Source organism: Leuciscus leuciscus (assembly GCF_965113295.1).
Source record: "Leuciscus leuciscus genome assembly, chromosome: 14".
In the NCBI taxonomy this organism is placed as follows: Eukaryota; Metazoa; Chordata; class Actinopteri; order Cypriniformes; family Leuciscidae; genus Leuciscus; species Leuciscus leuciscus.
Window position 1 is genome coordinate 32,284,822 of NC_138738.1, and position 25,816 is coordinate 32,310,637.

The 25,816-nt window shown below is 40.2% G+C and overlaps 1 protein-coding gene across 2 annotated transcripts in view; it reads left to right on the forward strand.

The window, feature by feature from the left end:
- Positions 1-25,816, forward strand: part of scn1lab (sodium channel, voltage-gated, type I like, alpha b) — a 59,833-nt gene that overhangs the window by 26,180 nt on the left and 7,837 nt on the right. For both annotated transcript variants that reach the window (XM_082189743.1, XM_082189744.1), the window contains exons 14-21: positions 14,518-14,756; positions 15,141-15,314; positions 15,634-15,990; positions 17,553-18,044; positions 21,381-21,513; positions 24,449-24,603; positions 24,708-24,881; positions 25,011-25,133. In XM_082189743.1, the coding sequence (XP_082045869.1) occupies positions 14,518-14,756; positions 15,141-15,314; positions 15,634-15,990; positions 17,553-18,044; positions 21,381-21,513; positions 24,449-24,603; positions 24,708-24,881; positions 25,011-25,133 (1,847 nt within the window). The remainder of the gene's footprint in view (positions 1-14,517; positions 14,757-15,140; positions 15,315-15,633; positions 15,991-17,552; positions 18,045-21,380; positions 21,514-24,448; positions 24,604-24,707; positions 24,882-25,010; positions 25,134-25,816) is intronic.

The following is a 25,816-nucleotide window of genomic DNA, read 5'->3' on the forward strand; positions in this document are numbered from 1 at the left end:
ATTACTAAAATATAATGCCCATATATGGATACAATTGTGGCGTAAATGAGCAGCATTCAACCGAACATAACACCAATCACTCGTTCGGTATTATAACCGAATACAGATTAACATCACATCATTAAGAACCTGTAAAATTGATCTGCGTCTTAATAAAGAATGAGTAATCACATGTTTAATAATATTAATATTACAAATGGTCAATGACTACTTTGAGGTCAATGACTAACACTTTGATGTTACAGCTGTTGGAATCAACACAAGCAAACTGGAATTAACATCCTTTCAGGTGGCGGCTGAAACAAATCACAATGACACAGCAGATAGCAGCTCAACTAACTATGCTGCTCGCTCGCTACCAGAATATTACTATGACTATGGTTTCAAAATAAAAGTCCCTCTTGAAGGAGCCTTTAAAGGGTAACTAAACTCTAATACAACGTTTTTTTAGGTAATGATCTGTAAGACTGGGGCTTTTGACATTTGGGTATAAAGTGTTTTAATTCTACAATATATGGTGTAAAAACGTCTGAGTGCTGCCCTCTTCAGGTTGAACGGTGGCTACTGCAGTTGAATTTTCCTATTGGAAGTTGTTAGCCTGTGTGACGTAAGCAGGTACCAGCTCACCACACCCTTGGCATAGGCTCAGCCCCTGGTATAAAAACATCTTGTTCCGTCAAAACCACTGTAGCGAGTCAGGACTTGAAATTGCGAGTATTGAAAACGATCAGGATAGTGTATATTAACATCTAGTTAGCATAACATTTATATAGTTATTTAGATTATTCTGTGTAGCCTAGGTAGTTAATTAGCATAGTTGTTAGTGTAGTATTGTTCTCCCTAAAACAGACATTCTCTACCAGGGACAGTGAGCTGCAGTGCCCACAGGTGCACCTGTTGAGACAGAATAATTTGTAACTGTAGAGGGAGACTTGAAATCTCTGTTTTTTGCTTAATTATCAACACTAAATCATACCAAAATTAACCCAAATGCATTTGAAATTTTTTATAGTTCGTTAGCATTTGCTATGAGCATTAGCCTAAATTAGCCATAATGATAATGTTTTTTCATTCTCTCTTGCGCGGCTGCTTCACTAGCATCGTCGGATGCCGATCCCGATGCGAGAGTTAAGACCGCAGTTTGAACCAGCGGTTTGAATTGATAAGGCTCTGGCCTTGTGTCCATAGACAATTCACCCTCCTCCACTTCAGGTGAAGGTGGGGGAGAAAAGTCCTCGACTTCAAATGAACGCTCTGTTGCAAAGCTACTGGCGTCACTCCAGTCACTCTCCATCTTTGCGAGTCTGACAGCTGTCAATTCATCCGTCACTGCGGGTCTCAGGTGCATACCCCCCGCTCAGCCTCACCCTCGGTTCGTCCCCTCTATCTCCGCTGGGGTCTGCCCACTTTTCCAGCATTTTTCAAATATCAGGCTCTGACCAGGGGTTGAGTTACCCTTTAATACAGTCAAGTCAAGTCACCTTCATTTATATAGCGCTTTTAGCAATATAGATTGTTTCAAAGCAGCTTTACAGTGATAATAGGAAATTAAAGTAACAGAGATTGTTTTAGCTTTACAGCAGCTCTAGAATAAAGTTATTGTCCAGCTGAAGTTAGTTTTGATTGATTCATTTCCGTTGAAAAGATCATTAGTTATTAACTTAGGGGCCACTTATACGACACCGTTTTAACAGAAAACCCTTAATGCGCTCCGGCCTGCTCATTTGCACAACAACAGTGCCTGGTGGCTCGACAAAGCAAACCTTGAAATAGATTCCAAGGTGCAAGCATTGAACATTTTTGAAAAAAGTTATCATCTCTGCGTAAGCTTCAAAAACGCGAATCTGTGAAAACGCTGACGGTGTGCACATGCATATTACGTGTTTAGTCTATAGGTATGCGCATTTGAATATATGTGTGCAGGCGTGTAGTCTTTCTTTACAAATTGACCTCACCAAGAGGTGATTAATCATATCGCAATCGCAATCGCGATGTCAAGCCTATTTGATTATATGCAATTTGCTGCAATTTTATGAAATAAATAAATGCATGTGTGGACATGACAACCCATTCTCTCTGAGAGCTGTTTGCCCATTTTCTACACCGCTAATAAAAAGAAGAATCAGTTTAGGCAGTGGCACGTGTGGCGCATTTGGTCACGTCGTGACTTTTCCGGTGTGCAGTGCGGAGAACAGGTGAAGATGGATGCCGAGCAGATGGACACTGAACTGGTGGCCAGAAAAATTTCTACCTCTGTTATATGGCGATATTTTGGCTATAAGATAACCGACACAGAACAGAGAGAGCAGGGCTGCCAACTCTCACTTAATCAGCGCGAGACTCACGCAATTGACACTTTTCACACACTCTCACGCCACACATCCATTTTCTCACGCAGAGAAAAAACACGAAGCAAAGAGGACACTGACACCGACAGACTAGACAGAGCAGGTTACTTTTGATAGGAAACAAATTCTCAGCTCTCAGATTCTGTCAATTGTATAAGGAAATTCAAACAATTACGTTTTGGCGCTTGTAAATGTGACTTGACAGATCGTGGTAGTGAACCGGACTTCTCTTACTCTTTACTAGTTAATAGTAAATAAACACGAATGAACAATAGGTGTGCTGAAAGATACAGTACAACTTACCGAAATGTTTATGCTTCATACATAATGTCGATCAATAAGTGTTTTCAACTGCAGAAAGAGGTCAATAAAACAGCTGGAGAACAATATGGGCCCTATCTTGCACCTAGCGCAAGTGACTTTGTACACCGACGCATGTATCATTCCTATTTTGCACCCGGGCAAAGCGGACTTTTCCCTCCACAGAAGCACGTCGGTAAGTTAGGAAATACACTTGCGCTCCCGGGGGCGGTTCAGCGCAAAGAGGAGGCGTGTTCCGGCGCAAACGTTCCTTCATGCTATTTTGCAGGTTTAGAAAACAATTGCGCCACTAACCAGGAAAAAAATGTTTAAAGTCAGTGGCGCGTTGTGCATGTTATTCATATGCTATTTTAAGGGCGCATGCTTGGCCATAATCAATGTAGCGTGTGCACAACGCGCATACACTTTGATTCTCTCATCTACACAGAAGCAGCAGTTTTCATTTTTGCAAATCATACATTATTACGATAGATAGATAGATAGATAGATAGATAGATAGATAGACAATTTATTATAAAAGCATACATCTAGCTTACACATTTACCCAAATTATCATATACGCCTGTTTAACCAGAGTTAATTTGGGTGGGTTTCTCCATTTCAATGTAACTTCTCTCTTTTACGGCCGCGACGAGAGCGTTGCTCTCCTTGACTGTGAAGCGCTCCTGACGCGCGCCTGGCAAATCCGCCGTTACAATAGCAATCCGCTATGGAAAAAGCGTGTCTGATCTTAAAGGGAATGTGAGATGACTATCTGATTGGTTTATTTCACGTTACGCCCAAACCACACCTATGAATAATGAAGCTACTTCAGACCAACCCATTTTAGATTTGCGCCTGGCGCAAGAGTCATTTATCCCGCCGGGAAAATAGCAACAGTGCCGAGACCCGCCCACAAAGTTACTTGCGCTTTGCGCTTGACACTTGCGTTTCAGATCGTTAAAATAGGGCCCTATGTCACACAACGTTACATTTACCTCAGGAAAGCCATTTGATAGCACGTTAGTTGGCAAGACAAATTATGTATATAGAGGAGTATTTTGCTAAATATGTGCACTATATTAAATATTTTTTATATTTTTTACTTATATCATTAAAATATTGTAACGTTGTAATTATAGCCTAGTAAAAACCACATTATATTTAATTTGAGTTGTTATTTTTAACCTTTAATAATAATACCAGCTGACAGGGCTCTCTGTATGTTTACAGCATTAGTTGAGGGTTTTTTTCTTGAGTAAAATTAACATACTGTACCTAATATTTATCCAAATAAATTGATATTGAATCAAGATCGGAATCAAATCACAAGATTTGAATTGAAATCGTGAAATTTGTGTTAAGCAATAATAAAAACAGTAGCCTACCGGTCATTGTACCATGTAGACATTGTAACATGTTGTCACTAAACTTCACAAAATTCTGTTTAGTTACCAAATGTTTTGACAATCACAATACATTTACACCAAAAATGATACAAAGCATATGTTACATCCTGCTTAAATGTCCCTGCTTGTCAGAACAGAATGTTCAAAACATCTTATTTTCATGAGCATACAAATGTTCTTATTTATTGTTCTATTTATTTTATACTATTGTACTATTGTGACAATAACAAGTTTGCAGTAATGCAAAGATGTCATTATTTAATTTTGTAAAAAATATTATTTTAATTCGAAAACACTGTGCATTTAGTTGTTGCTAGTTTGAGTTGAGAAATACACATTTCAGCTTTATCACGAATCTGTGTGCAATTTCCTTGAGAACCAAGCAAGTTGACTCATGAAACCATTTGTTTATTATATCGCAATCACATAGCGCAATATTGACCTGTTATTTGACCTGAAATTGCCTGTTATTTCAAAAATTTTAGAGAAAGTGGTCTATTCACAGCTAATATTTTAGATACATTCCAGTCAGGTTTTAGGACCTGTCATAGTACAGAATCGGCACTGCTCAAGGTTACTAATGATATATTATTATCATTGGACTCCGGATCACATGTTGTTCTGGTTTTATTGGATCTGAGTGCTGCCTTTGACACAATAGATCATGAAATTCTTCTTAATCGTCTGGAGTGTTGGGTTGGTGTGCAGGGTATAGCTCTTCAGTGGTTTGCTTCGTATTTAAAAGGCAGGACAGTTGCTGTGAGTCTGGGAGACTTTTCTTCCACATTGGCCCCTTTAGTTTGTGGTGTCCCCCAGGGGTCGATTTTGGGACCGTTGCTGTTTTCGCTTTACATGCTTCCTTTAAGCAGTGTATTTCGAAAGTATAGCATTTCATATCATTGCTATGCAGACGATCTTCAATTCTACTTTCCTGTGAGGCTAGATAAAACGTGTTCGTTGGACAAAGCACAGGAATGTTACAGTGACATTAAACTCTGGCTATCTAGCAGCTTTCTCCAATTAAATGAGAGTAAAACTGAGGTTTTGATTGTAGGCTCTCCCGTCTCATCTAGCTTTCCTGATCATTTGGGTTCTTTATCCCTAAAGAATGTGAATCATGTAAAGAGTTTAGGGGTAATCATGGATTCATCACTTAACTTTAAGAAACAGATTGGTGCCGTTGTCAAAGGAAGCTTTTTTAACCTGAGATCAATTGCTAAAGTAAAGCATTTTTTATCCAGTAAGGATTTAGAAATTGTAGTTCATTCTTTTATTACATCTAAGCTTGATTACTGCAATTCTTTATATATCGGTCTCCCCCAGACTCTGCTTGTCCGCTTACAGCTAGTGCAGAATGCAGCGGCAAGGCTTTTAACGGGGGTGCGAAAGAGAGAACATATTACTCCGGTACTGCAATCCCTACATTGGCTTCCGGTCAAATTTAGGATTGATTTGAAAATTCTCTTGTTTGTTTACAAGGCATTGTCAGGCCTTGCCCCCCAGTACATCAGTGATCTTATAGTTCCTTACTCTCCTTTTAGAGTTCTCAGGTCCTCTGATCAACGACTTTTAAAGGTACCTCGTTGTAATTTAAAATCAAAAGGAGATCGTGCATTTTCCGTGGTAGGTCCCAAACTCTGGAATAGTCTCCCATTCCATGTGAGGTCAGCTCCATCGATTACAACTTTTAAGTCTTATTTAAAAACGTATTTATTTTCTTTAGCTTTTGAATAAAGTATGTTTGTTTTGTTGTATGACTTTTATGTTATTATCTTGTAAAGCACTTTGGGGCAACGTCTGTTGTTTAAAAAATGTGCTATATAAATAAAGTTGCTTGCTTGCTTGCTTGACCTCAATAATCGCAATATGACATTTTCCCCAAATCGTGCAGCCCTAGTTGGCAGGATAACCAGGTGGACTACTGGTCTAGTATAAACATGGATCTTTATCTCCACATCAGCTGACCTGATATGACCATTCGGGCTTGGGTGGGTCTTGATGACTTGTCCCTCAGGCCATAAACTACAAGGTACACATACAGACCCCAAGGGTTCTGAGTTCAGGATTGCCTCTACTTCCAGCAAGACTGTCATTAAGACTTTCACTGGAACTAACTGTGAACCCAAAACTGTGTACAACAGATTTAAAAGATCTCACGATTTAACAGATATCACCTCCATCTCCCAAACTCCACCAAAGTGGGGGGCCAATGGGGGATTAAAGTGGAAGTGGATCCTCTGGCGGGCAAGCTGACGCAGTAGGTAAGGAACCAATGCAGCATAAGCTTCCTGTAACTCTCTTTCACCCCCATGGATGTTTGTACCTCGATCCGACCATAACTCTGCTGGTGTCCCTCTCCTTGCAATAAATCTTCTAAGAGCTATGAGGAATGAGTCGGTAGTCATGCTAGAGAATAGGTCTAAATGCACCACTCTCGTGGTCAGACAATACCCCACCACTTAGAATAGAAGGCATAGAAGGCAGGTTTGCAGAGCCAAAGGCGCGCAGAATGTAGATTCAACATTGGCAGTCATACTGAAACAGCCGGACAGCTTTTCGGTCTCGTAGGATCCAATAGTATCTTCTTATTTCTGCAAACAACTGTTCCGATCCAGAATGATGTAATTGGTGGTCATAATAGTGAATTATCAGAGGGGTGATGGGATAATTAGGATCCAGGACCAGAGGATGTATAACACATGCAATTGTCCTTAAACGACCTCCTACCTGTATCAGACCACTGGACGGATCCATTTCAGGGGGTAGGGTAACTAGTCATCTTCCGGACCTGACCAACTTTCCAGTCCCTAACCGTTTGAGGTCATCATTGGGGTTGTCTGCAGAAATAACATAATGCCAGGAACACTTATCCATCAGCTCCTGGATCTCAGGAGACTCGGTAATGACAGGACTCTGAATTCAAACTTTGTAGGACCATGGTAGAGTCTGTCCACAGAGAAATAGCCTTGATACATAGGGTCAACTCTGTTTCAAGTAACTTAGCCAACTGTGCTGTGACTAGACTCCCACAATGTTCCAGTCTTGGAATGGATGTGAGCTTGTGTAGGAGTGACACGGGAGCGTACTATAATGAGGGACAGGTAGGTCTGACCATCCTGGTCGGTAGTCAAGTCAAGTCAAGTTTATTTGTATAGCGCTTTTCACAATACAGATTGTATCAAAGCAGCTTCACAGTATTAAATTTAAATAATACAACAAAGTTTATTTCAAGAGGAATTAGTCCAGGGTAAGCCACCACTCGATATTCCTGCTCAGATGTATCCAAGAAGATATGTACCTCATGGGTAGCTCCCATGAGTTCCTCTTCCCATGCATTCCAGGACCGGAGGAGCTCATGTAGCAGGTTGGGGTCAACCCATCCTCTCTTCTTGTTCCACAGTTGCTTAATTATGACATTTGCTCTAGTCATATAAGGTAGAAGCTATCCCAGAGGGTCGTACTGAGTACCTAGGACCTTACATATATTCCTAAAAGTAGGAGTCTCATATATCACAGGGCGGTGTTTGTATGACAAGGTGTCCATCTGCCAGTTCCAGCTGAGACCCAGTGTTAGATAGATTTTATTTTAGATAGATACACTTTATTAATCCCCAAGGGGGAATTTATACCAGACTCGGGGACATCTAACTTCTCCTTCATCAACTATAGTTCCACACTCGCAGCTCGGGCATTGGTTGGCAGGTGACTCAGCACACCAGGATCATTGCAGGATCCTTGCAGGCCCATTGGCGAATTTCAAATCCAGCTCTAGAAAGGGTATTTCTTAGGGTATGCTTCTATCAATCAAGAATCAGCAGTAGGTATGCTCTGCAGGCAGTTATCAAAATAAAAACATCTCTCCACCGAAAGCCGAATAGCCTCATCTGTCAGGGAGTGTTGCCGTACATGTCGTTGTAGTGCGTAGGTAGGTTGTGCCGAAGAGTAATACATGCCACTTGAGAATCTTGGGGGCCTCATCCATCTTCAGGTCCCGCCAAAGGGAACAAAGTAGAGGATGGTCCTCAGGTAGAAGACAGACCTGGTGGAACATGATTGATATCCCCACTCACAGCCAATGAATGTTCTCTGAAGAGGATAAGGATGCCCAACAGAGAAGCCCCAAGGGGGGGCCCTGGCAAGAGGAACTGGTTGAAGCTTTGGACTTGGTACTGATGGGAGCAGTAAAAGACGATGCAGAACTTTCCATTGTGACTAACAATTTGGTGAGGGATGTACTAGCATTCACGCAGATCAGGACTAGTGTCAGTCACTTCCCAAACAGCTCCTATATCAATGCGTTTCCTCATCTCATCTTTATAGACCTCAGCATTTATAGGGTCCTTCAGGAGATGCCTCTCCACGCTGTGAAGGGGAAGTAGGACTGACTCCTTAGGTGAATTCAACAAAGGCATGTCCTTTCACCGCAGTAGGGGCATTGCCAACCGATTGATTCCCTCCATTTCCAAGGTGAGAGTCTGACTTAGTGTGTGAGCCCTTAGACATCAACTCGGCATCATAGCTGTGGCACCAGGTTTCGTAACAGAGCCAGGTCAACCAGATTAGGGGTTGTGCCAGGTTGGCGGAACAGGTGATGATGAAACTCAGCCTTCTGCTCAGGAGGAAAGTTACCCACAACTCAGCTCCAGTTTACCCTCACGTCCCAGGGTTATCATTATCCCACTAGTGACTTAACCTGGAGAGCGAACCACAAAGGCATAGATATCACCTTGCTTGATGTCAGGACTCTCAGGGACAATAGCGATCCTCCTTAAGGCTAGCTTATGCGGTTGGCCAAATTTCTCATTTTAGTACAGCCATTGTATCAGTGAATTGGGCAGGTGAGTTCAAATAAGCATGTTATCATTCTAGCCTCCTCAAGCTTAAGGTGATCAACTAAGATCTGGTATTTGAAAGGTTTAGTCCCATCTAGGGGAGCAGGTGTTTTCAGGTCAACGTCAGGATCAGGCCATGGCAGTGGGGGAAGCTCAGTTTCCATCCTCTGCAAAAGTTGTGGATTCATACGGCCTCACATGGGGACTGGATAACTGCAATGCCAGTGGTTGTGCTGGTCAGAGATTCTTGCCTCTGGCTTGACTGAGGTTGGCTTGAGCCACTTGAACTAATTCTCTGACTTTTGCACGGACTTCTCTCAACTCCCACAAGTCTGCCTGGAAAGCTTGATGGGTCTGCATTAGTTGAGCATGCTCACGGTGCAAATGCTGTAGCTCACTGTTGCCTGTAGAGGTAGTGAAACCAGCTGCCTGAGTCGAGGAGAAGGATGGCTGATGGAATTCGAGGAGAAGGATGGCTGATGGAATTCGGTACACTGTGGAGGCTTGTAATTCGAGGACATGATCTGTGAGTCTTCAGAACAGACTATTATACCATCATACTCAGCAACAGGTCTGTCTTGAGCATATTGTACCCTGATATTGCTATAGGTAAGCTGGAGGACGAGTATGGTGCTTGGGGCGAGCTGCTCCTGTAATCTCTTCATCAGAGTCCATTATGTCAGAAGGGAATACTCAATCCGGAACGAACTACTAATTCTGTTGGAGAGGCTTTTAGACTTTTAGGTACTGATTAGGTAATTAATGAGTAAACCACCGGGTGCTGGTAAGAGCACAAATAATGAGGAGACAGATAATCAGCTTAACACTATGTATTGGAGGCTGAGGAATGGTCCACAGATGTATATTCAAAGATGTACAAAGTCTGAAAAATAATAAGTACAATAAAGATAATGAATAAACTAAATGTATATAAACAATAATAAGCATTCATTGTTACAGAATACAATAGAAGTATCCCCAATTCACATAAGTGAGGTTTCTATACACAAACATATAGTTTAATAAACAAAAATAAGGTATTTCACAGAACAATACATGGCATAAGCGATAAGTTGACATTACTAAAATACAGTGCTCATTTGTTGATAGAATTGTGGCGTAAAGGAGCAGCGTTCAACCAAACATAATGTTAATCACTTGATCGGTATTTTAACCAAATACAGATTAAATTGTCATGAAACCCTAATCTTTATTTCCAAAGATTTTAACAAAGTTGTGTGTGTTGAACATCATAGAAGACAATACCATCCATTAGTTTTAATTGTTGGAAAAAAATAGTTAATTTGAGCCTTTTTTGTGCTATTTTCATCCTTCCGAGTTTAAATTCGCTTTTTCTTGTCAACATCACAGGATGTGACGTTTTCTTGTACATCGACCATCAACTCATTGACGCCTCATAATTATTCATGACAGCATGCGTTGATTTCCTATGCCAGTGACAGGTGCTTCAAACTGTGAGATTGCATACAGTAAGTGAGAGATGCATGAATGAGTCAAAAATGAGTGTTTGTTTTTGCTTCGGAAGAGGTTCTGCTTTGCATAAGTTCTCTTCAATAGATCCTGTGTCTCCGACACAAACATGATTTACCCACACTGTGAGTGTAACCGGTCTTTACTGCCCTTTAACCGATCAAATGGCTCATAAAAAAATAAGCCTCAAAAGTTATTAGTGCACGTTCATATATGTTTTCGATGCAGAGTACTTATGTGAACGGCTGTGCATGTATTTGTGCATTAAATTATAGCTGTCACAGGATATGTATGTATTTGTGTAATTTATGATGAGCTTATAAAACCATGTATAATATATGTATATTGTGTTGCGTGTAATGGTGAATTGCAGCGGGCATTTGTGGGAAGCTTAGATGCTTTTAATTCAATGAAAGCAAAATAACATGAATCAGAAGCCAATGCTGTGTTGTCCATATCCCCTCTTCCCTCTCCACTCTGCAGCTTATACCACTGCGATTTTTGTAGAATTTTTCAAAACTGTGGTGGGAGCTTACTGGTGCTACCTGAAACCCTGGGATATGACGGTTAACATCACAGCATTAAGAACCCGTAAAATTTATCTGTATCTTAATAAAGAAAGAATAATCATACGTTAAACAATACAACAGATCTGAATAACAGGACAATCACTTCATCGTTCAGAACTCTGTAAACCCAAATATAATGCAAATTTCTTACCTTGAGATCAATGACTAACACTTAGATATTACTCCTGAAGCAATCACCACAAACAAACTGGAATTAATAAGCTTTCAGCTGGCGGCTCGAAAAGATCGCAGTGACACATTACATGGCGGCAGCTCAACTAACTATGCTGCTCTCTACCGGAATATTACTAAGACTATGGTTTCAAAATAAAAGTCCCTCTTGAAGGAGCCTTTACATTATAGAATAGAATAGAATAGAATAGAATAGAATAGAATAGAATAGAATACCACTTTATTGTCCAGCCAAGGCTGGACATTTTTCTTTGGTCTCACCAGACCTATAAATACATCATTTTACAAACATAAACATATCTAAACATATCAACATCATATCACATCGGTGCCGTACATCTCTCCGTCCATCACATCGCATCACTGCAGTTTGGCCCATACCCATCGTATTCAGTATACTTTCTCTACAGAAAAATACAATTTAGTGTGATTTATTCATTACATTTATTGCACTAGGTATAAAAGATCGCTTATAAATATTCTTGTTTGCCAGAGGCACTCTGTATCGTCGTCCTGAAGGGAGCAACTCAAACTCATTATGGAGTGGGTGTTTTTTGTCACCAGTGATGCTCAGGGCCTTTCTATATAGAGCTGTACTATAAAGGACATCCAGTGACTTTTGTTGCCGGCCTATTACCTTTCCTGCTGTTTTGACTATCCTGCCCAGTGTTAAGTGACCAAACCAGACCGAGATATTAAACACGAGAATACTCTCTATCAGGCTGACATACACTTTCTCCAGAATATTTTGACTAACACCGAACTCCTTCAGTTTCCTAATTAAAAACATTCTCTGACCGGGTTTTTTACAGATGAAATCAGTATTTTCATCGAAACATAATTTATCATCCACATGTGTACCTAGATACTTAAAACTATTTACTATCTCCACTGTTTGACCGCAGAGAGTAAGCGACAGGGATGGTTCTGCATGATGTAAAATCAGCTCCTTTGTTTTCACAGCATTGATTGACAAAAAGCTGGACCTACACCATTGCTCCAGCCAGGAAACCTGAGCAAAATAATCAGACACAGCATCATTCTTATAAAAAAGACCAACTAGGCCATATCGTTATGATCTAACGATTTTAGAAATAGTAATTTAGTCTCATAATAAATGAACTCATTCACCTGGAGTGTTAACCCCATCAAATATTCATGCAAAGGATTTGTAAAAAAAATTACATTTATATAGCTGTGCACTGCTTTCATGTTAATATTATATGTTTCATTGTATATCTAATCAATCAAAAATGTACAAGTACACTTTACATACTAGCATAGTAGCTACGCACGCACACACACACACGCACGCACACACACACACACACACACACACACACACACACACACACACACACACACACACACACACACACACACACACACACACACACACACACACACACACACACACACACACACACACACACACACACACACTGTTGGGTTTCTATGTTTTATTGGGACTTTACCAGGACCCCTCCACCCCACACACAATCATGTACTGACATTTAAACACTGACTTTAAGTCATGTTGCTGCTGACATGCCAGTGCAATTAGCACCTCTGAGCAAATGCACTCTCAACATATTCATCTAATATTCAGTCATCACATACACTCCCTAAACCTCACATCCTCACTTCTTTAACAAACATATAAATGTCATATACATTTTTTTACAAATCAACTTCCCTATTTATTTCGGCAAAATCCAGTTCTTTACAATATTTGTATATTTAAATATATGTATGTGAACACTAGGCTTGTCTGTATTTTCAAATGTCCCATATTTGTGTTGATCAATCAGTCACATTGATATTTATATTCCATTAAATGTCAATTGCAGTAATGACATGATGCCATGATTCATTGTGCTGTGCATCCCAGTTTCATCAATGCAACCCATTCAGAAAGAATATATAAAAAAAAAAAATCTATAAATCAAAAATAAAAATAAAAATTCACACAGCATCGTGATAGAGTGGTTACATATTAACAGGGCCATTTCAAATGGAAATTAGCTAAATAATTTAACCGTTTTCTGTGATCAATTGCAATTGATCTTGTTATGCAATTAACTAATATTAAAACTGGTAATCCCCAATAAATGCACTGACATAATTTTTTTTAATTGTTTAGTTTGTCCCTCTGGCAGTGTCCTCAAATGTGCACTGTTTTACCTTATCTGATAATGTGCTAATATGTACCCTTAAAGCAGCACTAGGTAACTTTTCAACCTTCATAATATATTTCCAAGACTCTTGTGATGGTACATCGACTTACAATAGGTTGAATGACATGTCTGCCATAGCCTGACGGGGTCTGTATCGTTTTTAATCGTACTTTTAAACTTCGGGGTTCGGGTAGTAACCCCCGCACACACAAAAGAACTACAAAATTCGACTGCTTTACGGCATAGGCTACCTCACTTCCCCCAACACGTCCTCACATGCTGTTGGACTTGTAAGTATATTGCTTATATTGTATATCACTCGGACAAGCTTTCACTCGTTGGTGTGAGCTAAAAAGCACCTGGCGTTCTTGTTGATGGATTAGTAACTTAGACATCTTCGGAGGCTAGCTGTGCTTGTTCGATGTCCGACGATTTGTAACGCGTTGTGTTTATTCCCCAATCGAACTCGTGTAACTGTCTGTCACACGTTCTACCGTCCACAGCATTACTTGATAGACAAAAATAGGACAAGAATGAGCATCAAATAGAAACAACCAGCTTACGGGGTGTTCGAGGCACTCATACAATACAGACTGCCGACAGTTAAACAGGGCGCGCGCAGCTCTTAAAGGGGCCACACCTTATTTCCACTCGTTACAGCTTCCATCCGACTGAACAGGGACCGGTATACAGGGGGGAGGGGATCAGGCCGTGAGTGAAGAGACTGCTCTGCGTGAGTGGTATTTACGACAGTAACGTTAAATACAAGTAGTCCACAGCGACTCTAGGGGTCGTTGTTTGACCAAAACGGAAATCTTACCTAGTGGGGCTTTAAGGTGCTAATATGCATCTTTTAGGCATAAATAGGTACTAGAACTACACCCATGACAAATGGTTTTAGCCCTAAAGGAGCAAATTTAACATATTTTTTTCTGACAGTGTATAGAACCAGGATAAAGGGTGTATGTTTTAAATAATGTGTTTTTAATGGAATCTTTTTTAACAAGTACTATCAAGGCCAATATTGCTGGTATCAATACCAATACTAATACTTGTACTTTAAATTCTATTCATTTTTTTTTATTTCTTAGGGTACAATTAGTAATTAAAGCCATTCAACTTTTTTTGCTATTCAACATTATATTTGAAAGTCAAAATGTAATTATCTTTTCTAAACTTTAATTAATCTGTGTTCACAGAACTCGAGGAATCGCGGCAGAAGTGTCCTCCTTGTTGGTACAAATTTGCCAACAGCTTCCTGATCTGGGACTGCTGTCCAACCTGGCTGAAAGTGAAGGAGATTGTGAACATGATCGTGATGGATCCGTTTGTTGACCTGGCCATAACCATCTGCATTGTTCTCAACACCCTCTTCATGGCTATGGAGCACTACCCCATGACAGATGGATTCAACCATGTGCTGTCAGTTGGGAACCTGGTAAGATCTGAATGCCAGATTCTCATTACTGCAATACAGTATTTGTAATTATCCTTTATTTTATTTAAAAGCAGCACACAAATACACTATTGGTAGTAATTTTACCACTAAGTTGAAGCAAACTCTTATGCTGCTCTAAAATCTTAAACCGCTTTTTCAACGTTGGCCCGAACAGTAAGGAACAGTTTAATATTTTTCCACTAGAGCTTGGTTCAGCACGACTCGATTACATACTGTTTTTGGCCCGGAATTCTGTGATCGGCACAGAATGGAACGGTTAAGCAACCAGAACGGTTTGACTCGCTGGTGGAAAAGTGCCTTTAGTTGTTGAGATTGTTTAGTTATCTCAGTTCTGCTGATTTTTTCCTGTTGGGCTCTGTGCAGGTATTCACTGGAATCTTCACAGCAGAGATGTGTCTGAAGTTAATTGCTCTGGACCCATATTACTACTTCCAAGCAGGCTGGAATATATTCGACGGCATCATTGTGAGCCTGAGTCTCATGGAACTGGGCCTGGCCAATGTGGAGGGACTTTCAGTGTTGCGCTCATTTAGATTGGTGAGCAAATCTCACTTCTCGCCTTCCTACAGAGGTCTCTGATTTTTGTTTGTATACAGTGGGGTTCGAAGGTTTAAGAACACTAGTGAAAATGGTTCTATTTGTCATAAACATATAAATTTTACTGAAATTCACAACAGTAGCACTTGAGCTGCATGAATGCCACATGCTTGTGGACTCCACTGTAAAGTATGTCTGATACCATTGAGAAACCCAAATTTTGGCTTTCATTTAATACTCCATAAATTCAGGGTTATGGCTTGATCACAAAACATCACTTTTTTAACATTCCCTTTCTCATTCTCCTTCTTCCCCTTAGTTAAGGGTCTTTAAGCTGGCAAAGTCTTGGCCCACCCTGAACATGCTGATAAAGATTATTGGTAACTCAGTTGGTGCTTTGGGAAATCTAACCCTCGTCCTGGCCATCATTGTCTTCATATTCGCTGTGGTGGGAATGCAGCTGTTCGGAAAGAGCTACCGTGAGTGCGTCTGCAAGATCTCGGTGGACTGCGAGTTGCCGCGGTGGCACATGGACGATTTCTTCCACTCCTTCCTCATTGTATTCCGGGTGCTTTGTGGCGAATGGATCGAAACCATGTGGGACTGCATGGAAGTGGCTGGACAGTCAATGTGTCTCATCGTCTTCATGATGGTCATGGTCATTGGAAATCTGGTGGTAAGACCAATCATGCCACAAGGAGACACCTGGAAGATGGGCTTTCCCTATAACTTCCTTCTTCTATTGTGTCTTCCTTTCTATTCGTCTCATGTAAATTTACTTTGCAGTTTTACGTATCCCGCATTGGTGGCTGTGATTTTGGCAAGTAGGACATGCTCCTGGATCAACATCTTTGTTAATCCTGCAACAACATTCATATGAACTAATCAGATTTTAAGTTTAGAGTATGGGCAAGGCTTAAGGCTTTGAGTTCAGCAATGTCCTGTCTATCAGATTTTAGGTATGTAATGGTTAAGGTTTAGGGTTAGGACAATATTCTACAGAAAGTTGATCCAGGAACACTGCTTTTCTACTGCTTCAGTCATTTGTTAATATTCACAAATTAAAATGTAGTACTGCTCAATTCAAATTTATCTTAAGCATTCTAATTTGATTTTCAAGAAATAAAGAAAAACTGTAAAATAAAATATTTACCAGGTCAATAATACTTGGTTAGCCCTGTTATCGGACATTTACGGAACAAATTAATCATTGGTCATTTTAGTACACATGAATATGGTGTTCGAAAAAAGCATTGGTAAGCAAAAATATTTACTTTTGCATGATGCTACATGCATGCTGATAGGTGTCTGCATTAAGCCCAAGACCACTGTTGAAGCATGAATTAAAGTCAGCAAAGCATCTTTTCAACTGTTCAGTTGAATAAAAACCGAACTGCCTACGATCCTGTTATATGAGTGGATCTCATTAACATTTCACATTTTAAAAAAGAAAAAATTAAGCCTATTTTAGGACCAACAATTTATTTTTGCATTTTCATGACATGAAGGATATTTTCCTTTCCTCATTCTCATTACCACAAATCATGTTTTTTTTTTAATTCCCATTATTCTTAGTGATTCTATATTTGTATTACTATAATAAACTATTTTTTAATGTGTCATATTGGATAAAAGCATATATTACAAATTTTACATTAAAACAGTAAACATTATTTTCATCTTATCACCGTTATGAGAATGAGTCCTAAAATAGTATGTTCATTTTCATTATTTTTATTTTTATTTTTTGAGGTAAAAGTTTAGGGTCAGTAATGTTTTTCTATTATGCTCAACAAGGCTGCATTTATTTGATCAAACATGGTAAAAACAGTAATATTGTAAAAATTTTAAATGACTGTTTTCTGTTTTTAATATAATTTATTCCTGTTATTGCAAAGCTGAAATTTCAGCATCATTACTCCAGTCTTCAGTGCCACATGATTCTTCAGAAATCATTCTAATACGCTGAGTTGGTGCTCATATAACATTATTATTACCAATGTTGAAAACAGAAAGTATGTACGGTCACTTATGATCAATTTAATGCATTCTTGCTGAAGTATCAATTTCAAAACAAAACAAAACCTCCCAAACTTTTACCCAGATATGTTTCTTAAGAGATTTCAAGAGTTTCACCCGTACATGTCGTGATCATTTCTGAGTAGAATTCATCTAAAATTCATCTTATCAGTGCTTGACCTTGCTGATTGTGAGAGTGTGTGTGCTGTTGTGTGGCAGGTGCTGAACCTGTTCCTGGCCTTGCTCCTGAGCTCTTTCAGTGCCGATAATCTCGCAGCCACGGATGACGACAACGAAATGAACAACCTGCAGATCGCTGTGGGCAGAATACATAAAGGCATCGCACTGATCAAGTCAACTTTGCGCCAGTTCCTCCAAAGCCTCTGTCTGGCCGGCTCTAAACCACGTGCACTAGATGAAGAGAAACCCCTTGATGACCTCCACAGCGACGGCAAGGAAAACTGCTTGTCTAATCACGCTCCGGTGGCAGTCGACCTCACTAAAGACTATCTGAAGGAGGTTTGCGTTTCCCCTGGTAACGGGGTGGAAGGTCACGTAAAGTATGGAATTGAGGAAGGCGACTACATGTCGTTCATACACAATCCCAGCCTTACTGTTACAGTACCGATTGCGGTGGGAGAGTCGGACTTTGAAAATCTGAACACGGAAGATTTCAGTAGCGACTCGTCTGACGTCGAGGGCAGTAAAGAGGTAAGCCGGATTTCAATGACTAAGCAGAAATTACTATTTTAATATGCATGAAACACAATTCTGAGTTTTTGTTTCAGTGTCGGAGAGATTTACTATGTAACGTAATGTAAAAAAAGTCATTTTAATGGTTTATTTTTTATTGATTTAGGTTTGTTTGTAATTCATCAAGAGTCAATGTCTCTTTCCCTGTAGGGAACAAACAGTTGTGTTGAGTCATATTGCCATTGCATCATTCTCTGCTCAGAGCTACAGCCCATTACACGTGTGTGTGTGTGTGTGTGTGTGTGTGTGTGTGTGTGTACGTGTGTATTTATTGTGCCATGGTCTTCAGGGCAGTTTGTCCCTGTTCATCTGCAGCTAGTTAAGACAAACCTCTGGGCATTGTAGCAGGTAGACTTACTGAGTATACTCATTATATCAGTACACGTTCTCATAAACACGCACTGTCTGGCACACACACAACCACACACACACTCTAATGTGTATTATTTACGACCAACTGAGCAGGAATGGCATCATGCATCCCAGACTATGAATGAGGCTGTTGAGGAAATTGCTAAATTCAGCATCCTTGCCCAGGGTGAAATTGAGTATGCTTAACTGTCTGTATGTTTGTGTGTGTGTGTGTGTGTCTGTTATTGTCTGGCTATATGTGTGTGTTTGTATTCCAGCACATTTCCATGCTTTTCCAGCAGTACTGTCACTGTGCTTAAACTTTTCTCTCTCCCCTCTTCTAATTTGATCTATTTCTATATCTAATTTAAGTGGTTCAGTGTTGAAGTTGCAGACGTTATTATCCATGTTATGTGAAGTGTGTATCTCCTCTCTGTGTGTGACCTGTTATTGCAGCGTTATGACAGACGAACCCCAGGTTTTCTCTGAGAGAGCCCTGTAAGAGACTCACCTTCCTCCTCACCCACACTAACCATGGAGACTGCCTTTGTCATCTAAATCAGACCAAACTATCGTCTCTCTCTCATTTTATCTCTCTTTTTGGATCGGATTGCCCTTTTGTTTTATGTTTCTCAATGCCTGTGCCCTCCCCTCCCTCTTAAACAACCCTAATTTGCACCGAAGAGAGACAGCTGTCAGCCTTTTTGTTTTGGTTTGTTGTTTTCTACATGACTTTGTGTTTCTGTTGTAGCACTGGGCTTCTTTTGCAGTACCTTCAGTCATATGGAATGAGCAAGATCATCATTTTACATCAATAGCCCATTGAACATCTTTCTGTTACATTAGCTTGTATGTTTTGTTTTTTTGGACAAGCTATAAGTGAGCATTCAGAGCTAAATTATCTGAAAACAGGAAGTGGTTGAGTGTGCACGTGAGTGTGTGTGTGTGTGTGAGGAGAGGTGAGCTTTGAAAAACATGAAACTTTCTTACTGAATTATTACTGTCAATGCAGAATTAGTCAATCTCTGAATGATCCATATTAGAATGAAGACAGCTAGTTGATCCAGCTACAAGCTTAGTAAATAGAGTTTTATGATAAACAACTTGTTTTTAAAGTGCACTTATCTTAACTTGCATATACATATTCATATTAGATGGCAGATTTTGAAATTGTTATTTGCAAATATTATTGTCATATATTGCACTGTAAACTGCTGCAATTGTGGGAATCTGTCTTCATAGCAGTTGAAGGCATTTCTCAATCTGCTGAGGTGTGTAATTGCTAACTGCATTTATGTAATTTGTTGTTGCATATACAATGAGGAGGGTTCTGCTGTGTTGGAACCAAGCCAACGGTTAATTTAGAAAGATATTTGATGATAACTTCTTGACTTTATGGCTTCTGTGCCTCGTGCCTCCTTATATTTGTCTGTCAGTGAGATAGATCTATTCTTAATCGGATTTGAAGACATGAACTGGAAGTTAGGGAGTACCAGAGAGTAACAGGGAATTAGGTACCAAATCAGAATGTTTCACCCCTTAGACTTTAATCCATCAATTAGACTTGCTTTAGATCCAACATCAAAAAATATGTCAGATTAATGAGAGGCTTAATTAAAGCTTAGAGATTCTACAGTGAATACATTCAGTCTGGGTCAGGGCAGCTTGTTCAGGTTTGCTCAGCCTCTTATATTCCTACTGTGATTAAAATGTTAGAGACATTCTGGAAGATTCTGAAATTGCACACAGCATGCTTACATCATTCCCCCGCGCCGCATTAGCTGGGTGCCACGGCAACCAGCGCTCCAGCTCAGTTTTAGACAGCATCCTCCTCTATGTATTTTTTAGCCTCCCTCTGTTTCTCTGAGTGACTGTTTTATCAATCCAGCGGCTGCAAAACCGTCAGAATGGTCAATATCTTTATGACCCACAGTTCTGTTAGGTAAAGAAATACACTGTGGTCAAGAATAATGTATCAAATAATGAGTTTGCACCCACCACTTTAGGTGTACAATAACACCAGACAATATAATCTTAAATCATCAAACATATTTATGGGAAAAGCTGTTGTGTTATTTTTCTGCAAAATAACATTGTCTTTCACCACTTTTTTTAAACCTATGAACCCCTTGAGTGTCTAAAGGGTGAATATTGTTAGATAATTACGTCATCCCGTAAAAATCGATACGTAATTTTGTTTTCCTACGAACATAATTCTTGTTGTTCCCATGTTAGGCGCCAGTTAAAGTCGTTTTCTCCAATCAAAGCTAATGAAATGCTGTCTCAGACTTAGCATGTGGCTCTGGTGTTAGTTAACGCTAATGCGGCTCCCCTCCTCTTCAAACTGACTGGCGGACCGAAGCTTGACCACTGCTTAACGGAATGGACTTCCAGCCTGTGTTTTCATGTCAATCAAGGGATTGCACTCAATGGGGTGGGGTCATGTGATAATCTGAATCATGCCCAACCAAATGTATTGGGATTATCCAATAGAAACCATTTGTTTTTTGAAGGGGTGGGGAAAGGTAAGGGGTTGACATTTGCACTGGACATGAAAATACTCAAAGCACTCAACATTTGATGACAAGATCACAAGCTTGGATGAGAAAAAAAATGCACCTTGAGAAACAAAAAAACATGCATGAGGAAGGAATGAAGGCACATCAAATGTACCCACAGCTGACTGTGAGATTATAAGGTGAAGCCAGAGACGTTTGTCTTCATGCCTGGCTGCTAATTAGAAAATCAATTCTCTGAAACAAATCAATCTCTAAATCCACAGGCTTGTAGGTACTTTTGAATGATATGAAATTGCATGGGACTGAGAATAATTGCAAAAGTAATCTGGACTAGGTGGTGTGCTTCAGTCAAGCCTAATTTTGTGCGTGTGTGTCTGTTTGCTTTCTTGTGTCTAATTGTGTGGCTGCATGGATGCCTGTGTAGAAGCTGCCTGTTGATGCGGTTCTCAGTTCCTCAGAGGGGAGCACAGTGGATATCCGACCCCCTGGAGAGGGGGCGGAGTCTGTCGAGTTGGAGCCGGAAGAGTCCCTGGACCCAGAGGCCTGCTTTACAGAAGGTGTGTGTGTGTGTGTGTGTGCTTCAGGTATTCCCTACATTCTGGAGACTTTTTGTGGGGAAAGTAATACCAGAAATCTTTGATCTTGTTGGGACATTTTTTGGTCACAATGAGGAAAACGGCTGTAAAGAAATATTTTCTCTTTTTAAACTCAACATGAAATCGAAATGGACCTAGATACCTTATTAATACACACATTCTAGATTTTTTTTTTTCTGGATGATTCACTAGTGTATGTTATTTCAAACATGATAACATGCTCCGCCTTTGAAACTATTTTCTTTTTTGGCTGATGAGGGGCTGTACTGGCTGCTGGTTAATGTTAACCTATAACCATTATTGGTTAATGTTAATCATTAGCCTAAAAGCTATTTAGGCATTATTTTAGGCCATTTTTGTTGGTAATACAGCCTTTCTAAATTATTGCCCATAGTTAACGCACTGAAGTAATGCCATTTTCACTTTGAATGTCCTGTTTCACTGTGAAATACAGTGTTACAAAATGAGTTGTGAATAAAGCATTGACCTTTGAGCATAGATTGGAAAACCAGATGTATTTGCTTTTCTTATGAAAGAGATTTAAAGGCACTACAGTATGCAAGTACTAATATAATCAAACACTCAAGCTTCCTCTCTAGTCCATTCATTGTAACAATGATGAAAAATTGGCTCATTTAGAAAAATTATGAGGACATTTGCATACACTACCTTTCAAATGTTCGCAGTCAGCATTTTTTATAAAGAAATTAATACTTTTATTCAGCATTAATCCAAAGTGACCGTAAAGACTTTTAAATGGTTACAAAAATGTTGTTTCAAATAAACTGTTCTTTTGAACTTTCTATTGATCAAAGTTTGAAAAAAATACATTATGGTTTCCACAAAAATATGAAGCAGCACAACTGTGTTCAACAATAGTAATGTTAAGAAATGTTTCTTGAGCAACAAATCAGCATATTAGAATGACTTCTGAAGGATCATGTGACACTGAAGACTAGAGAAATTATGCTGAAAATTCATCTTTGCCATCAACCGACCCCAGACTTCTGACTTCAGATGTGTTTGATCACCAGTGTCACATATCACATTTATAGTATTCAATACAGTAACAAATCAGCTTGTTTAAGGGCTAGAGAGAATGTTGTAGCCATGGATCTTTGACTAACATTACAGTGGGATTTCAGGGGGAAATACTTTAAAAAGTACAATTTGGCCCCTTTATGTCATATATACACTGCTCAAAAAAATTAAAGGAACACTTTGAAAACACATCAGATATCAATGGGGAAAAATATCATGCTGGATATCTATACTAATATGGACTGGGTAATGTGTTATGAACAAAAGGATGCCACATCGTTTGATGGAAATGAAAATGATCAACCTACAGAGGATTGAATTCAAAGACACCCCAGAAATCTGAGTGAAAAAATTATGCAGCAGGCTTGTCAATTTTGCTGAAATTTCATTGCAGCAACTCAAAATGGTACTCAGTAGTTTGTATGGCCCCCACGTGCTTGTATGCATGCCTGACAACGTCGGGGCATGCTCCTAATGAGACGATGGATGGTGTCCTGGGGTTTTCCTCCCAGATCTGGACCAGCGCATCACTGAGCTCCTGGACAGTCTGAGGTGCAACCAGGTGATGTCAGATGGACCGAAACACAATGTCCCAGAGGTGTTCTATTGGATGTGGGTCAGGTGAGCGTGGTGGCCCTTCAATGGTATCATTCCTTCATCCTCCAGGAACTGCCTGCATGCTCTCGCCACATGAGGCCGGGCATTGTTGTGCACCAGGAGGAACCCAGGACCCACTGCACCAGCATAGGGTCTGACAATGGATCCAAGGATTTCATCCCGATACCTAATGGCAGTCAGGGTGCCATTGTCTAGCCTGCAGAGGTCTGTGTGTCCCTCCATGGATATGCCTTCCCAGACCATCACTGACCCACCACCAAACCGGTCATGCTGAACGATGTTACAGGCAGCATAACATTCTCCACGGCTTCTCCAGACCCTTTCCTGTCTGTCATGTGCTCAGGGTGAACCTGCTCTCATTTGTGAAAACCACAGGGCACCAGTGGCGGACCTGCCAATTCTGGTGTTCAATGGGAAATGCCAATCGAGCTCTCTGGTGCTGGGCATTGAGCACGGGGCCCACTAGAGGACGTCGGGCCCTCAGGCCACCCTCATAAAGTCTGTTTCTGATTGTTTGGTCAGAGACATTCACACCAGTGGCCTGCTGGAGGTCATTTTGTAGGGCTCTGGCAGTGCTCATCATGTTCCTCCTCGCACAAAGGAGCAGATACCGGTCCTGCTGATGGGTTAAGGACCTTCTACGGCCCTGTCCAGCTCTCCTAGAGTAGCTGTCTGTCTTCCTGGAATCTCCTCCATGCTCTTGAGACTGTGCTGGGAGACACAGCAAACCTTCTGGCAATGGCACGTATTGATGAGCCATCCTGAAGGAGCTGGACTGCCTGCTCAACCTCTGTAGGGTCCAGGTATCGCCTCATGCTACCAGTAGTGACACTGACCCTAGCCAAATGCAAAACTGGTGAAAAACAGTCCGAAAAGATGAGTAGGGAAAAAATGTCAGTGGCCTCCACCTGTAAAACCATTCCTGTTTTGGGGGTTGTCTCACTGTTGCCCATCTAGTGGACCTGCTGTTAATGTCATTAACACTAAAGCAGCTGAATCTGATTACCAACCCCCTCTGTTACTTAACTGACCAGATCAATATCCCAGGAGTTTAACTGACTTGATGATATTCTCTGATTAAAAAGTGTTCCCTTTATTTTTTTGAGCAGTGTAGTACCAAAGCAAGCCTTCTAGTATTGACTTTGAGAGTTTTGGGAGAGTGGACTGTTTATACTGAGCTCAATTGTTATAGCTGTCCACTCACATTAAGTGACTTTTCTCTGTATCTTTTGCTCAGGCTGTGTGATGAGGTTTCAGTGCTGTCAGGTCGATGTGGAGAAGAGAAACTGGAAGAATTGGTGGAATCTCAGGAAAACCTGCTTCATCATTGTAGAGCACAACTGGTTTGAGTCCTTTATCATCTTCATGATTTTACTCAGCAGTGGAGCATTGGTGAGAACCATCACACACTATATACTCACCCACTCACAATCATCCCAGTCTTTTTTATTACAAACATTTAACAAGTAAATTTGTTGCTGTGAATGTGTGTTCAGGCTTTTGAGGACATTTACATTGAGCAGCGTAAGACGATAAAGACGGTGTTGGAATATGCGGATAAAGTCTTCACATACGTCTTTATTTTGGAGATGCTTCTGAAGTGGGTTGCTTATGGCTTCGTCAAATACTTCACCAATGCCTGGTGCTGGCTTGACTTCCTGATTGTTGATGTATGTATGAATCTACTGCTTTGCAGCTGTTCAGTATGTGTGTGTAAGTGGATAGTGTGTGTTCTCTGGATTTGAACACATGCCTACATATGTTCACTACATGATTGGAAGAATGTGTTTGTTTTACAGGTGTCGTTGGTGAGTTTGGTTGCAAATGCTCTTGGTTACTCTGAACTAAGTGCCATTAAGTCGCTGAGAACACTGCGTGCTCTTAGACCTTTGAGAGCATTGTCACGCTTCGAGGGAATGAGGGTAAGACACGTCACTCACACATCATGTATGCCTTGATTTAACCAAGTAGGACATGTTCCTGGATGCCTAACCTTATTTCTAACCAATGCTTAACATTACAGAGTAATGACTAGGTGGTAAGAATTAGTGATGTAACATTAGAAGTGCACAGATTAGGTAATTTGAGGCTAATATGATAACATTTTAGTCAGAAATTAAGATTTAATTTGTTGTTACATCGGTTTATAGTTTAATTTAACTACCTTTACCAGATTAACATGTGTTGGCATGTGGTCTTAAGTACTGTGAATTCAGACATACTTATTTTGTCACATACTGCTTTTCGCCTATTACTGTATATAGTAGGGAAGTATGTGATTTTGGACGCAGCCCCCGTGTGCTGTTCACGTCCTGAAAAGTGAAGCCAAATCATTTTGATCAACCCCTAGTGGCTGGCTGCAGTATAGGTCACAATCCCCATCTTCTCCATGTAACCAAATGGGACGTGAGCCAGACAAAAATCTAATTACACTATTTTTTCTAAAGATAGTTTCTGTAATTTTAGGTGGTTCTTATCACGCTTGACATATGTTTAAGTATTAGTTTTTTCGGTAAGTTTGGTTTTAGTTAGTTATTTGATGCTATAAAAATGGGGTGTAACGTTATGATTGACAGCTGTGCTTGTGATTGAGTGACAGGAGCGA